The sequence below is a fragment of the Myxine glutinosa genome, chromosome 2, assembly GCF_964187855.1.
Source record: "Myxine glutinosa chromosome 2, kmMyxGlut1.1, whole genome shotgun sequence".
Taxonomy (NCBI): Eukaryota; Metazoa; Chordata; class Myxini; order Myxiniformes; family Myxinidae; genus Myxine; species Myxine glutinosa.
The window spans coordinates 7,553,774-7,570,473 of record NC_136262.1 but is presented as its reverse complement, the minus strand read 5'-3'; the positions used below and the strand labels follow the sequence as shown (position 1 = coordinate 7,570,473).

The following is a 16,700-nucleotide window of genomic DNA, read 5'->3' as shown; positions in this document are numbered from 1 at the left end:
ATATGTGTGTGTGTATGTGTGTCTGTGTGTATGTGTATGTGTGTCTCAGTGTGTGTGTGTGTATGTGTGTGTGTGTGTCTGTGTGTATGTGTGTGTCTGTGTGTGTGTGTGTGTTTGTATGTGTGTGTGTGTGTCAGTGTATGTGTGTGTGTGTGTGCGTGTATGTGTGTGTGTCTCAGCGTGTGTGTGTATGTGTATGTGTATGTGTATGTGTGTGTGTGTGTGTGTGTGTGTGTGTGTGTGTGTCTCAGTGTCAGTACGTGTATGTGTATGTGTGTGTGTGTGCGTCTCAGTGTCAGTACGTGTATGTGTGTGTGTGTGTGTGTGTGTGTGTGTGTGTGTGTGTGTGTGTGTGCGTCTGTGTCAGTACGTGTATGTGTGTCCTGGGACTTACGACTCACCATGTGCACCACCCTGTCACACTCGTCATTAAAATGTGCACAAACGACATTTATTCCAAACAGAAGATGGAATAAAGGAGAAGAGAGTCGGTATATACTTAGCAAACTTGTCTTGCAATAACATTTTACTCAGCACCACTACTGTCCCCACCCTGCCCCCACCCTGCCCCCACCCTGCCCCTACCCTGCCCCTACCCTGCCCCCACTACTGCTCCCACCCTGCCCCCTAAAACACCTCTTTATCCTCCATCATGTATTCACTCTGAACCACTTTTATCATCCAATTACAATCCTTTCCTTGTAGGAAGAGATTGAAGGGATGGGCTTTGCAAATGGCGGACGACCTTCACGAACTGACCCGGAGCTGGGGATTGCAGGAGCCCACCTTGGTGCTGTGAAGTTCGGTTGGGTGCGAGGTGTGCTGGTCAGTATATCCACCGATTCACTGAATGAAATAAATTCACGACTCATTTCATTCTCTGACTCCTCAATCATTCTCCCACGTGATCATCATTTTCATTTATCCTCAGGTAATGTGAGTTGTTTTTGATGTGAACCTTAGGCGGCTTGACGTTTTAGCCAGCGTATGCCGACGTATGAAAAATTTGGCTACGTTAAGAGCACGCTGAAGCACGCTGGCATACGTCGTAGTACGCCGAGCTCGTCGACAAATTTCGTGCATGCACAAAATTTGGCGACGTATGCCAGCGTATGACTCACACCAGCACTCAATTTTGATACGTCGGCATACGCTGGCTAAATCGTCAAGGTGTGACAGGGGCTTTACCTGCGGCATTCAAACGCTGACTCAATGTTTTACGTCACTTCCTATAGCAAGTAATACAGGAAGTGACGTCAACATTGCTCAATGGATGAGGGCGAGACTACCGGAAGTAAGCTGTAACACGTGCCCTTTTGTGGTTTGTTTTCAACGTATCCAATCACGTGACTGTTGTCGCGAAGGGTGCACGAACCGGAAGTTACGTAGTTCCGCGGGCGGCTATCCATTCTGGGTAAAACCAATGTAGTGTCCACGTGTTCTGCGGAATCGAGGTATATCGTCAGGTTACTTGTGAAGGAGAACATCAAACTAGCAGAAATTCACTGGAGACCGATAGGTGATTGATCTCTCTCAAGTAATAATTCTTTGTTCAAATGGTAAAGTGAATAAAACAAAAGAGGACCAATGGGTGTGCAGCGCACCTGGCTGGTTGTCAAAAAAGGGGAGTGGTTGATGGATCAGGGTGTTTGATGACGATTTTCGTTGAAGATAACGAGGTTGGTCTTAAAGTATTTTAATTACACATTAGAGGTGCATCAGATTGTGAATCAAACAAAGACGGGTGAAACAAACTCCTATTGAACTTTTTCTCAATTTTTTTATGCATACTTCCGCATCCGGACGATGGCGGCCTCCATTGAGTGATTTGGTTTTAGAAATATTTTTTCGAATGCTCGAATCTCATTGGTTCCGGTGTTTGGTGACGATTTTCGTTGAAGATAACCAGGCCCGTGCGGGCCGAGGTTGGTCTTAAAGTATTTTAATTACAAATTAGAGGTGCATAAGAATGTGAATCAAACAAAGATGGGTGAAACAAACTCCTATTGAACCTTTTTCAATTTGTTATGCATACTTCCGCATCCGTAAGATGGCGGCCTCCATTGAGGGATTTGGTGCGTCACAGCTTCGGAATTCTCAAGCCAAGGGATCCAGCATAATCTGGTTTTCAACATAATACTACGCGTTTATTCACAACACCGGCTTCGCCGGCTATTATGACGTCACTGGTGGCCACATTGTTTCGGATCTGCTCCTTTTATTGAAACGATCCCATAGGTAGTCGATCATATATTTTACATTTCACATTGTTCGTTTAAGTGGTTTCAAAGAAGATGAATTTTAAAGGTTTTCCTTTGATCCAATATGGCTGCCATACAACGTGACTGATGTCGTCATTGTTAACCAAAATGTTTCCCATGGGAAGTCGATCACAAATTTAAAGTTTTGCATCGATCAGTTAAGCAGTTTGAGGAGAGCATTTTAAAGGGATGATCCAACATGGCTGCCCCACCATGTGACTGATGACGTCATTGTTAACAAACTATATTTTGCTTGGGTAGTTGATCACAAATTGGAGTTCCACATTGTTTGGTTACACGGTTTGGGAGAAGAAGATTGTTTTGAAACGAAGACCTCTTAAGGCTACCTTGTACCCCAAGGGAGAAACCTGTGAAGGCTACCTTGTACCCCAAGGGAGAAACCTGTGAAGGCTACCTTGTACCCCAAGGGAGAAACCTGTGAAGGCTACCTTGTACCCCAAGGGAGGAACCTGTGAAGGCTACCTTGTACTCCAAGGGAGAAACCTGTGAAGGCTACCTTGTACTCCAAGGGAGAAACCTGTGAAGGCTACCTTGTACCCCATGGGAGGAACCTGTGAAGGCTACCTTGTACCCCAAGGGAGAAACCTGTGAAGGCTACCTTGTACCCCAAGGGAGAAACCTGTGAAGGCTACCTTGTACTCCAAGGGAGAAACCTGTGAAGGCTACCTTGTACCCCAAGGGAGAAACCTGTGAAGGCTACCTTGTACTCCAAGGGAGAAACCTGTGAAGGCTACCTTGTACCCCAAGGGAGAAACCTGTGAAGGCTACCTTGTACCCCAAGGGAGAAACCTGTGAAGGCTACCTTGTACCCCAAGGGAGAAACCTGTGAAGGCTACCTTATACCCCAAGGGAGGAACCTGTGAAGGCTACCTTGTACCCCATGGGAGAAACCTGTGAAGGCTACCTTGTACTCCAAGGGAGAAACCTGTGAAGGCTACCTTGTACCCCAAGGGAGAAACCTGTGAAGGCTACCTTGTACCCCAAGGGAGGAACCTGTGAAGGCTACCTTGTACCCCAAGGGAGGAACCTGTGAAGGCTACCTTGTACCCAGGGCCGGCGCCAGACTATTTTGCGCCCTAGGCAAGGCCAGCTACTTCCATCCCTCCCCCCCCCCCAATTTTTTTTTGCCAACTTCGATTATTAAAAACAGATGTCTTGCAGAAAAAATAAAAAGCAGAAAACTTGAAACTGCTAGATTTATTTTAACTTGCAAGAATAAGTACCGTAAGATGCCAACAGCACCAATATTAAAGGCGCAATATCCATTAATATGGCAGTGCCCCTGTTACCCCACGCTTTGGGGCAAATGGGTTCACTTAAAAAAAATATGACACTCCATGTGGTTTGCAATGCAAAATAAAGAAAGTGGTCCCTTTATGAGTGTGTGAATGGAAATTACAGATAAACAAAACAGTTTTTGGTTTGAGCAATAAGTTTTAGATATGCAAAATCAAAATTTTAAATAATCAATCTTTGATTATCTTTCGCAAATACAAAAGAAAATATTTTGGCACTCAAATCATTTTGAACGAAAGGGCACTCGGTATACTGTGTCCGGTCTTAAAACAATAATTTGTATAAAACTGTGACCCTTTAAGGTTCAGTAATGCGCCCCTCTGATGTCTGCGCCCTAGGCGGCTGCCTAGTTGGCCTTATGGTAGCGCCGGCCCTGCTTGTACCCCAAGGGAGAAACCTGTGAAGGCTACCTAGTACCCCAAGGGAGAAACCTGTGAAGGCTACCTTGTACCCCATGGGAGAAACCTGTGAAGGCTACCTTGTACCCCATGGGAGGAACCTGTGAAGGCTACCTTGTACCCCATGGGAGAAACCTGTGAAGGCTACCTTGTACCCATGGGAGAAACCTGTGAAGGCTACTTTATACCCCAAGGGAGAAACCTGTGAAGGCTACCTTGTACCCCATGAGAGAAACCTGTGAAGGCTACCTTGTACCCCATGGGAGGAACCTGTGAAGGCTACCTTGTACCCCATTGGAGGAACCTGTGAAGGCTACCTTGTACCCCATGGGAGAAACCTGTGAAGGCTACCTTGTACCCATGGGAGAAACCTGTGAAGGCTACCTTGTACCCCATGGGAGGAACTTGTGAAGGCTACCTTGTACCCCATGGGAGGAACCTGTGAAGGCTACCTTGTACCCCATGGGAGAAACCTGTGAAGGCTACCTTGTACCCCATGGAAGAAACCTGTGAAGGCTACCTTGTACCCCATGGGAGGAACCTGTAAAGGCTACCTTGTACCCCATGGGAGAAACCTGTGAAGGCTATCTTGTACCCCATGGGAGAAACCTGTGAAGGCTACCTTGTACCCCATGGGAGGAACCTGTGAAGGCTACCTTGTACCCCATTGGAGGAACCTGTGAAGGCTACCTTGCACCCCATGGGAGGAACCTGTGAAGGCTACCTTGTACCCCATTGGAGGAACCTGTGAAGGCTACCTTGTACCCCATGGGAGGAACCTGTGAAGGCTACCTTGTACCCCATTGGAGGAACCTGTGAAGGCTACCTTGTACCCCATGGGAGGAACCTGTGAAGGCTACCTTGTACCCCATGGGAGGAACCTGTGAAGGCTACCTTGTACCCCATTGGAGGAACCTGTGAAGGCTACTTTGTACCCCATGGGAGAAACCTGTGAAGGCTACCTTGTACCCCATGGGAGAAACCTGTGAAGGCTACCTTGTACCCCATGGGAGGAACCTGTGAAGGCTACCTTGTACCCCATGGGAGGAACCTGTGAAGGCTACTTTGTACCCCATGGGAGGAACCTGTGAAGGCTGCCTTGTACCCCATTGGAGGAACCTGTGAAGGCTACCTTGTTCCCCAAGGGAGGAACCTGTGAAGGCTACCTTGTACCCCATGGGAGGAACCTGTGAAGGCTACCTTGTACCCCATTGGAGGAACCTGTGAAGGCTACCTTGTTCCCCCAAGGGAGGAACCTGTGAAGGCTACCTTGTTCCCCAAGGGAGGAACCTGTGAAGGCTACCTTGTACCCCATGGGAGGAACCTGTGAAGGCTACCTTGTACCCCATGGGAGAAACCTGTGAAGGCTACCTTGTACCCATGGGAGGAACCTGTGAAGGCTACCTTGTACCCCATGGGAGGAACCTGTGAAGGCTACCTTGTACCCATGGGAGGAACCTGTGAAGGCTACCTTGTACCCCATGGGAGGAACCTGTGAAGGCTACCTTGTACCCCATGGGAGGAACCTGTGAAGGCTACCTTGTACCCCATTGGAGGAACCTGTGAAGGCTACCTTGTACCCCATGGGAGGAACCTGTGAAGGCTACCTTGTACCCCATGGGAGGAACCTGTAAAGGCTACCTTGTACCCCATGGGAGGAACCTGTGAAGGCTACCTTGTACCCCATGGGAGGAACCTGTGAAGGCTACCTTGTATCCCAAGGGAGGAACCTGTGGCCATATTTGTTCACCATGACTGTAGGGTATATATTAAATGAAGATCACGTGATTCAGGACCAGGTGATTGAACAAACCTACCACGTGTCGTTCCACTAATTCAACATAACTGATGAATGTGAGTGAAGTGAAGTGACACAATGAGTGTCCATTGAGTGAACAACAATGAGTGAAGTGAACCAAAAACCAATCATTTTTCAAAGATGCAAAATATTTCGATTTTAGTTGTTTAAGAAGTCTAACACCTCGTACGTCGCAGCCTGGACAGAGTAAGTGATGGTGATGATCATGAAGAATTATAATGATGATGATTGATGATGATGATGATGAAGGGCAGTCGAGTGATGGAGCATGCGTTGTGTCAGTGGAATGAAGTTGTGTTATGGTGGTGTGTTTTTCAGGTTCGTTGCTTGTTGAATATCTGGGGGGTGATGCTGTTCATTCGTCTCTCGTGGATAGTAGGACAGGCCGGAATTGGTGAGTGTAATCTTAGATGGTGAATATGGTGCGGAATCGCTCACCTTTTGAGCTACGTACCTGGTCTGGAGCTATCCAGGAAGAGCGATTCCAATGTGTAGATTTTAAATGGACCTGTTTACGTGTTTCTTCAACTCTGACACTATAAGATGCATTGTACACAGAGCTAAGGTAAATGATGGAACCCCAGTGAAAGGAAGGCCTTATGTTCATTTACACTAAACCGTGAAGCCAGCATCAATTTTTCTGAGCAGGTGAACAATTCCGAATGAATGCAACGATTTACAGGTGTTTCTTTGTCATTGTGTTTGCAGGTCTAACGGTGGCAATTATATTGATATGTTCGCTGGTCACCATTGTAACAACTCTCTCAATGGCTGCCATTTGCACCAATGGAAACATCTGCGGAGGTGAGAGGATGTGGACCAATGATAATAAGGGTTATGAGAACGTGTTTCAGCGAGAGTAGAGGGATTGCTCACCTGGTGAACGCTCACGGCAGTGGAAGATGTTTACCGTCTTGGTTGATTTTATCGGTTGAGTTGAACTAATTGTCCTTTAAATCATGTGCACATGGAGGATCTCAAGATCTCTCAATCTATAATCCCTGCTATGTGCACATGGAAGACTCAAGATCTCTCAATCTATAATCCCTGCTATGTGCACATGGAAGATCTCAAGATCTCTCAATCTATAATACCTTCCATGTGCACATGGAAGATCTCAAGATCTCTCAATCTATAATCCCTGCTATGTGCACATGGAAGATCTCAAGATCTCTCAATCTATAATCCCTTCCATGTGCACATGGAAGATCTCAAGATCTCTCAATCTTTAATCCCTTCCATGTGCACATGGAAGATCTCAAGATCTCTCAATCTATAATCCCTTCAATGTGCACATGGAAGATCTCAAGATCTCTCAATCTATAATCCCTTCCATGTGCACATGGAAGATCTCAAGATCTCAATCTATAATCCCTTCCATGTGCACATGGAAGATCTCAAGATCTCTCAATCTATAATCCCTGAAATGTGCACATGGAAGATCTCAAGATCTCTCAATCTATAATCCCTTCCATGTGCACATGGAAGATCTCAAGGTCTCTCAATGTATAATCCCTGAAATGTGCACATGGAAGATCTCAAGATCTCTCAATCTATAATCGCTGCCATGTGCACATGGAGGATCTTAAGGTCTCTCAATCTATAATCCCTGCCATGTGCACATGGAAGATCTTAAGGTCTCTCAATCTAAAATCCCTGCCATGTGCACATGGAAGATCTCAAAGTCTCTAAATCTATAATCCCTGCCACGTGCACATGGAAGATCTCAAAGTCTCTAAATCTATAATCCCTGCCATGTGCACATGGAAGATCTCAAGCTCTCTCAATCTATAATCCCTGCTATCTGCACATGGAAGATCTCAAGATCTCTCAATCTATAATCCCTGCTATGTGCACATGGAAGATCTCAAGATCTCTCAATCTATAATACCTTCCATGTGCACATGGAAGATCTCAAGATCTCTCAATCTATAATCCCTTCCTTGTGCACATGGAAGATCTCAAGATCTCTCAATCTATAATCCCTTCCATGTGCACATGGAAGATCTCAAGATCTCTCAATCTATAATCCCTTCCATGTGCACATGGAAGATCTCAAGATCTCTCAATCTATAATCCCTGAAATGTGCACATGGAAGATCTCAAGATCTCTCAATCTATAATCCCTTCCATGTGCACATGGCAGATCTCAAGGTCTCTCAATCTATAATCCCTGAAATGTGCACATGGAAGATCTCAAGATCTCTCAATCTATAATCCCTGCCATGTGCACATGGAAGATCTCAAGATCTCTCAATCTATAATCGCTGCCATGTGCACATGGAGGATCTTAAGGTCTCTCAATCTATAATCCCTGCCATGTGCACATGGAAGATCTTAAGGTCTCTCAATCTAAAATCCCTGCCATGTGCATATGGAAGATCTCAAAGTCTCTAAACCTATAATCCCTGCCACGTGCACATGGAAGATCTCAAAGTCTCTAAATCTATAATCCCTGCCACATGCACATGGAAGATCTCAAAGTATCTAAATCTATAATCCCTGCCACATGCACATGGAAGATCTCAAGGTCTCTCAATCTTTAATCCCTTCCATGTGCACATAGAAGATCTCAAGGTCTCTCAATCTATAATCCCTGCCATGTGCACTTGGAAGATCTCAAGGTCTCTCATTAATAATCCCTGCCATGTGCACGTGGAAGATCTCAAGGTCTCTCAATCTATAATCCCTGCTATGTACACACGGAAGATCTCAAGGTCTCTCAATCTATAATCCCTGCCATGTGCACATGGAAGATCTCAAGATCTTTCAATCTATAATCCCTGCCATGTGCACATGGAAGATCTCAAGGTCTCTCAATCTAAAATCCCTGCCACGTGCACATGGAAGATCTCAAGACCTCTCAATCTATAATCCCTGCCATGTGCACTTGGAAGTTCTCAAGGTCTCTCCATCTATAATCCCTTCCATGTGCACATGGAAGATCTCAAGATCTTTCAATCTATAATCCCTGTTATGTGCACATGGAAGATCTCAAGGTCTCTCAATCTAAAATCCCTGCCACATGCACATGGAAGATCTCAGGATCTCTCAATCTATAATCCCTGCCAAGTGCACATGGAAGATCTCAAGGTCTCTCAATCTATAATTCCTGCCATGTACACATGGAAGATCTCAAGGTCTCTCAATCTATAATCCCTGCTATGTGCACATGGAAGATCTCAAGATCTCTTAATCTATAATCCCTGCCATGTCCACATGGAAGATCTCAAGGTCTCTCAATCTATAATGCCTGCCATGTGCACATGGAATATCTCAAGGTCTCTCAATCGATAATCGCTGCTATGTGCACATGGAAGATCTCAAGGTCTCTCAATCTATAATCCCTGCCATGTGCACATGGAAGATCTCAAGGTCTCTCAATCTAAAATCCCTGCCATGTGCACATGGAAGATCTCAAGGTCTCTCAATCTATAATCCCTGCCATGTGCACATGGAAGATCTCAAGGTCTCTCAATCTATAATTCCTGCCATGTACACATGGAAGATCTCAAGGTCTCTCAATCTATAATCCCTGCTATGTGCACAAAGAATATCTCAAGATCTCTCATTCTATAATCCCTGCCATGTGCACATGGAAGATCTCAAGGTCTCTCAATCTATAATCCCTGCCATGTGCACATGGAAGATCTCAAGGTCTCTCCATCTATAATCCCTTCCATGTGCACATCGAAGATCTCAAGATCTTTCAATCTATAATCCCTGCTATGTGCACATGGAAGATCTCAAGATCTCTCAATCTATAATCCCTGCCATGTGCACATGAAAGATCTTAAGGTCTCTCAATCTAAAATCTCTGCCACGTGCACATGGAAGATCTCAAGATCTCTCAATCTATAATCCCTGCCATGTGCACATGGAAGATCTCAAGGTCTCCCAATCTATAATTCCTGCTATGTGCACATGGAAGATCTCAAGATCTTTCAATCTATAATCTCTGCTATGTGCACATGTAAGATCTCAAGATCTCTCAATCTATAATCCCTGCCATGTGCACATGGAAGATCTCAAGATCTCTCCATCGATAATCCCTTCCATGTGCACATAGAAGATCTCAAGATCTTTCAATCTATAATCCCTGCTATGTGCACATGTAAGATCTCAAGATCTCTCAATCTATAATCCCTGCCATGTGCACATAGAAGATCTCAAGATCTCTCAATCTATAATCCCTGCCATGTGCACATGGAAGATCTCAAGGTCTCTCAATCTATAATTCCTGCCATGTACACATGGAAGATCTCAAGGTCTCTCAATCTAAAATCCCTGCCATGTGCACATGGAAGATCTCAAGGTCTCTCAATCTATAATCCCTGCCATGTGCACATGGAAGATCTTAAGGTCTCTCAATCTATAATTCCTGCCATGTACACATGGAAGATCTCAAGGTCTCTCAATCTATAATCCCTGCTATGTGCACAAAGAAGATCTCAAGATCTCTCATTCTATAATCCCTGCCATGTGCACATGGAAGATCTCAAGGTCTCTCAATCTATAATCCCTGCCATGTGCACATGGAAGATCTTAAGGTCTCTCCATCTATAATCCCTTCCATGTGCACATCGAAGATCTCAAGATCTTTCAATCTATAATCCCTGCTATGTGCACATGGAAGATCTCAAGATCTCTCAATCTATAATCCCTGCCATGTGCACATGAAAGATCTCAAGGTCTCTCAATCTAAAATCCCTGCCACGTGCACATGGAAGATCTCAAGATCTCTCAATCTATAATCCCTGCCATGTGCACATGGAAGATCTCAAGGTCTCTCAATCTAAAATCCCTGCCACGTGCACATGGAAGATCTCAAGATCTTTCAATCTATAATCCCTGCTATGTGCACATGTAAGATCTCAAGATCTCTCAATCTATAATCCCTGCCATGTGCACATGGAAGATCTCAAGATCTCTCCATCGATAATCCCTTCCATGTGCACATAGAAGATCTCAAGATCTTTCAATCTATAATCCCTGCTATGTGCAGATGTAAGATCTCAAGATCTCTCAATCTATAATCCCTGCCATGTGCACATAGAAGATCTCAAGATCTCTCAATCTATAATCCCTGCCATGTGCACATGGAAGATCTCAAGGTCTCTCAATCTATAATTCCTGCCATGTACACATGGAAGATCTCAAGATCTCTCAATCTATAATTCCTGCCATGTACACATGGAAGATCTCAAGGTCTCTCATTCTATAATCCCTGCCATGTGCACATGGAAGATCTCAAGGTCTCTCAATCTATAATTCCTGCCATGTACACATGGAAGATCTCAAGATCTCTCAATCTATAATTCCTGCCATGTACACATGGAAGATCTCATGGTCTCTCAATCTCTAATCGCTGCTATGTGCACATGGAAGATCTCAAGGTCTCTCAATCTATAAGCCCTGCCATGTGCACATGGAAGATCTCAAGGTCTCTCAATCTATAATTCCTGCCATGTACACATGGAAGATCTCATGGTCTCTCAATCTCTAATCGCTGCTATGTGCACATGGAAGATCTCAAGGTCTCTCAATCTATAATCCCTGCCAGTAATGAAGGAAATGGGATAGGGATAGTAGTTTTATGATTGGCGATCAATGAGATGAGGTGTAAATGATTGATGGTTGAACATCTGTTCAATCAATGTGAAAATTGTAGTAGATCAAAGTTGAGTGTATAAGGTCATGTTGAAGGTCATGAAACCATCATGTGATATTGTCGTTGTCCTAGGTGGAGCATATTACCTTATATCACGATCCCTTGGCCCAGAATGTGGTGGTTCCATCGGCCTCATCTTCTCATTTGCCAACGCGGTTGCTGTGGCCATGTATGTGGTCGGATTCTCTGAGACGGTGCGAGACCTTCTCGTGGTGAGTTCGGATCCGTAATAGCGGTTCAGGGTTTTATGTTATTTCATTAAACCCCAAATCAGGAACAACGAGGTTTCCTGAAACCTTTTTCATCCAAACGTGGCAGCTGGGACCATTTTAAAGAACATCATGAGTTCTTGATCAGGGATAGGAGAACTGTTCAGTTGGTATTGAACTCGTCTAGTCTGGGTTTGATTCCTGATCCGACTACAACCTGCCATCAGGGTGCTTCACAAACAGGGCGATGCATCAGTAAGTACACCGTCATTCACAACCTGTTTCCCCACATTATTGGTTCACGAGTTATCAAGTGACCACGATATTCGTCATGTGTGTGCGTCTGTCTGTGTGTGTGTCTGTCTGTCCGCAGCATAACTACCCGATGATATCATCCGATCTTGATGAAACATTTGTGGGAGGTTGATATCATGATCTAGTTGTGTCCTGCACGGAGTGGGCGTATTTCGCCCATTGTGGGCGGAGCGACGCCCAAAAAAGATGTCTTTTTAATAATAAGAATAATAAGAATTCATTTATTTTGTATAGCGCTTTTCATGAAGCCCAAAGGCGCTTTGACAGAGTGCAAAACATAATGCATAACAAAACATGAAAACAACAATTGCAAAAAGACAAGAATCAATAGGGAAATATTTAAAGCAAAAGGAGGGAGAAGGAGAAGTGATAGTCAGGGGTTAAATGCTGTGGGTTGAATGTTGAATGCAGTGCTGAACAGGTGGGTCTTGAGTGATGTTTTGAATGTGGTGAGTGAGGAGGAGTCTCTGATGGTGTGAGGTAGTGAGTTCCAGAGGGTGGGAGCAGCGATGGAGAAGGCCCTGTCCCCCCAGGATCTGAATTTGGTTCGGATGGGGGGGGGGGGGGCGGGGTTCAGGAGGTTGGTACCAGCAGAGCGGAGGTTGCGGGTGGGAGTGTGTCTGGAGAGGAGGTCAGCCAGGTAGGATGGGGCCACGTTATGGAGGGCTTTGTAGGTCAAGAGGAGGATTTTGTACTGGATTCTCTGGGAGATGGGGAGCCAGTGAAGCTTGTAAAGGACGGGGGTGATGTGGTCACGGGTCCGGGAATGGGTGAGTAGACGGGCAGCGGAGTTCTGAATGTATTGGAGTTTATTGGTGATTGTTGAGGGTGAACCATAGAGGAGGCTATTGCAGTAGTCCAGACGGGAGGTGATGAAGGCGTGGATGAGGGTTTCTGCAGCCGTGGAGGAGAGGGATGGACGGAGACGGGCGATGTTTTTCAGGTGAAAGAAGGCTGTCTTTGTGATCTGTTTAGTGTATTTGTCGAAGGAGAGGGTTTGGTCAAAGATGACGCCAAGATTCCGGATGAGAGGGGAGGTGGATACTGGGATACCGTCGATGTTGAGGGCAAAGTTATGGGTGGATTTTGTGAGCGTTTTTGGGCCAATGATGATTATTTCAGATTTATCACAGTTAAGTTTGAGGAAGTTGATTTGAAGCCAGGATTTTATTTCAGAGATGCAGTTTGTCAGGATAGAGTGGGTGTCGGTGGAGACGGACTTGGTGGAGATGAAAAGCTGGATGTCATCGGCGAAGCAGTGGAATTGGAGACCATGACGGCGGATTAAGTGACCGAGGGGGGACAGGTAAAGGATGAAGAGGAGGGGGCCAAGAACTGAACCTTGGGGGACACCTTGGAGGAGGGGAGCAGTGGGGGATTTGCAGTTATTGATGGAGATGAACTGGCGTCTGTCAGAGAGGTATGATTTAATCCAAGAGGGGGCAGTGCCGGTAACGTTAAAGGTGGATTCAAGTCGGGTGAGGAGGATGGTGTGATCGATGGTGTCAAAGGCAGCGCTGAGGTCGAGGAGGACGAGAATGTTGAGGTTGCCAGCGTCAGAGGAGAGGAGAAGGTCGTTGGTGATTTTGAGGAGAGCAGTTTCAGTACTGTGGTTGGAGCGGAATCCGGATTGGAATGTTTCATACAGGTTATTGGCAGAGAGGTGATGTTTGAGTTGAGCGGCTACAGCGCGTTCCAAAACCTTTGACAGAAAGGGTAGGTTGGAGATGGGTCTGAAGTTATTTAGGGTGTCAGGGTTTAGACCAGGTTTTTTTAGAATGGGGGTAACAGCAGCAATTTTGAGGGATGGTGGGACGATGCCTGTAGACAGGGAGGAGTTTATTGTTGCAATGATAAGTGGAGAGAGAGCAGGGAGGGAGGCCTTGACAAAGCTGGTTGGGATGGGGTCAAGAGTGCAGGTGGCAGTTTTCATTCCTTTGAGGAGTTCAGAGAGGTCAGTAGGGGAGACCGGGGAGAATTGAGACAGGGGAAGGCAGGATAAGGGGGGGCAGGTGGTTGGAGGGGGAGCGGGTGCGGCGGTGGTCAAGCTGTTGTAGATGTTGTCAATTTTGCGTTGGAAGAAAGAAAGGAAGGAGATGCAGTTGTCTACTGTGAATGACTGGGTGGTGGTGTCCAGGGGGCGGAGGAGTTTGTTTATTGTCGAGAAGAGTGCTTTTGGGTTTCCGGAGCCAGAGTGGATAATTTGAGAGTAGTGGGCGGAGCGGGCGTGGGAGAGGGCATCTTTGTAGTGTTGTAGGTGGTCCTTGTAGGCTTGGGAGTGAACCTTGGGTAATCTTGGGTAATTTTTAGGGGGTAATCGAGTTCAAGCTACATCTTCTCCGAGGGGTTTGGTGGAATCTGATATGAGTTTCGGTATTTGGTTAGGCCAATGTCATGTGTCTAGCCCCACGGAGCTCGATTTTTCATTTTCGCCCCAAGGTCAAGTTCACAAGGTCACGAAATTTAGAAAAGTCGATTTTTGATGGTTTTATTACATTGTTCGCTTCCTGGTATGGTGAAATGTCGTACATGATCTTATATTATGACATACATCATGAAATACAAGTTTTCCAACAAATTTCAAGAATCTTCGACCTTTGACCTTTGAAGGTCACAAAGGTCAAATTTTCAAAGTTGTCGGAATCGAACCGAATTTTCGGCATTGTTTAGCTAACTAACCTCATAACAGATAATACAACAACACAACAACAACATGCATTTTAAGGCCATTTTCCCTGCTAGAGCGGGGGTTAGCCTTGCGGTCCCCATGACAATCTTCTCCATTTTGCCCTATTTTCTCCATCTCCCATTGTTAACCCCCTTACCGCATTTCTTCTTCCACCATCTTTAGCCAAGTCTTTCTCGGTCTTCCCCGTCCTCTACTTCCTTCTACATTCATTTCCATCACTCTTCTCAACCAGTCACTTTCATCCTTCCTCAACACATGACCAAGCCATCTCAACCTGTTCCTCTTCACAGCATCAATCACAGGCTCTATTCCCATCATCTTTCGCAATTCATCATTTGTCTTCCTCTCTCTCAACGAGACTCAGCACATCCACTGAACCATTCACATTTCCACCCTTTCCAGCCTTCGTTGCTGCACTACGTTCAATACCCATGTCTCGCTCCCATAAATCATAACACTTCTCACACATGCAGCATACACCTTTCCCTTCAGCTTCAACGACACTCCCCTCCTCATCAGCACGCCACTCAGTTCCCGAAACTTCTTCCATGCACATCTCACTCGAGCAATCATTGCCGAGTCTGATCCACCTTCTCCATTCAGCATGTCTCCGAGGTAGCAAAATGTTTTCACACCTTCCAGCTTCACGCCGTCTCCAAGATCCAACTCAACATTTCCTCCATCTGCAGCTCCCTCTGTGCACACCTTACATTTGGATGTAGATGCCACACTGGTTAGTAGTTAATGACCCTCTCAGACCACTACATTTTTGATGAACCCATTCAGCGCACATTGTACATTGAATGGAGTTCATTCCGACACCCTTTCTGCACACAGCACATGGCCACTTCCCAGTTCTTTCCACCTCACCACATGCTTTACCACTTGCCATCACCTTCGTCTTTCCGATATTCACGTTCAGACCTTTTGTCTCCATACATTCCTTCCACTTGTTCATCTTTTCCTTCAGTCCATCCATACTTTCGGCAATCAACACAAGATCATCTGCATACAACAACTCCCACGGTAAACCCTCCTTAACGTTCTGAGCCAGCACCTCCATCACAGCTACAAATAGTAATGGACTTAGTACCGACCCCTGATGCGCTCCCACCTTCACCTCAAACTCACCACTGTTCCCATCCTTTGTCCTTACAGCTGTGCGCGCTCTTTTGTACATTGCCATCACTACTCTGATCAACCATTCCTCCACTCCTAACTTCCTCAATGCCCATGTCAATACTTCACGTGGAACCCTATCGAATGCTTTCTCCAGATCAACAAACCCAAGAAACAACTTCTTCCTCTTCTCCATGTACTTCTCCTGCAACTGCCTCACAATAAAGAGCGCGTTTGTCGTTCCTCTTCCTGGCATAAATCCAAACTGCATTTCGTCGATCTTCACCTTCTTCCTTATCCTACTCTCCAACACACTTTCCAATACCTTCATTTCATGCTCCAATAACTTTATCGCTCGGTACGAGCCACACTCCAGAGGGTCACCTTTCCCTTGTATAGAGGGACGAGGGTACTCAGTTCTCGGGCCACTGGAATGCGGCCTTCTTTCACTACCAGTTTGCAGATCTCTGTCATTCTCGTCACACCCCAAATTCCCGCTGCCTTCAACATATCTCCCACAACTCCCGTTGGCCCTCCCACTTTTCTACTCTTCATTGCTTTTATCACTTCCTCAACTTCCCCTCTCAGTTATCTTCTCTGCCGGTCCTAAAACTGGGTTACTCTCTGTGTTGCCAAACCATTAATTCTCTGTATTCAACAGCATTTCCATATATCTTTTCCATCTTCCTTTAATTACATCTGGGTCCACAACGATTTGTCCCACTTCATCCTTCAAGCAACTCACCCCCATCACATCACACCTCTCTTTCGCTATCTGCTTTGCAATCCTGAATACCGCTCTCTGACCCTCTTCCGAATCCAAGCGTTCTCCGAACATTTTCCTACATACCTCCTGCGCCTTTGCTACCTCTTTCTTTGCAGCCTCCTTGGCTGCCTTATAA

General features: G+C 45.7%; 1 protein-coding gene across 1 annotated transcript in view; it reads left to right on the top strand.

The window, feature by feature from the left end:
* Positions 1-16,700, top strand: part of LOC137422075 (solute carrier family 12 member 2-like) — a 222,851-nt gene that overhangs the window by 36,792 nt on the left and 169,359 nt on the right. Inside the window, exons 2-5 of the mRNA XM_078772946.1 lie at positions 706-825; positions 6,114-6,189; positions 6,504-6,599; positions 11,539-11,678. Coding sequence (XP_078629072.1) covers positions 706-825; positions 6,114-6,189; positions 6,504-6,599; positions 11,539-11,678 — 432 coding nt within the window. The remainder of the gene's footprint in view (positions 1-705; positions 826-6,113; positions 6,190-6,503; positions 6,600-11,538; positions 11,679-16,700) is intronic.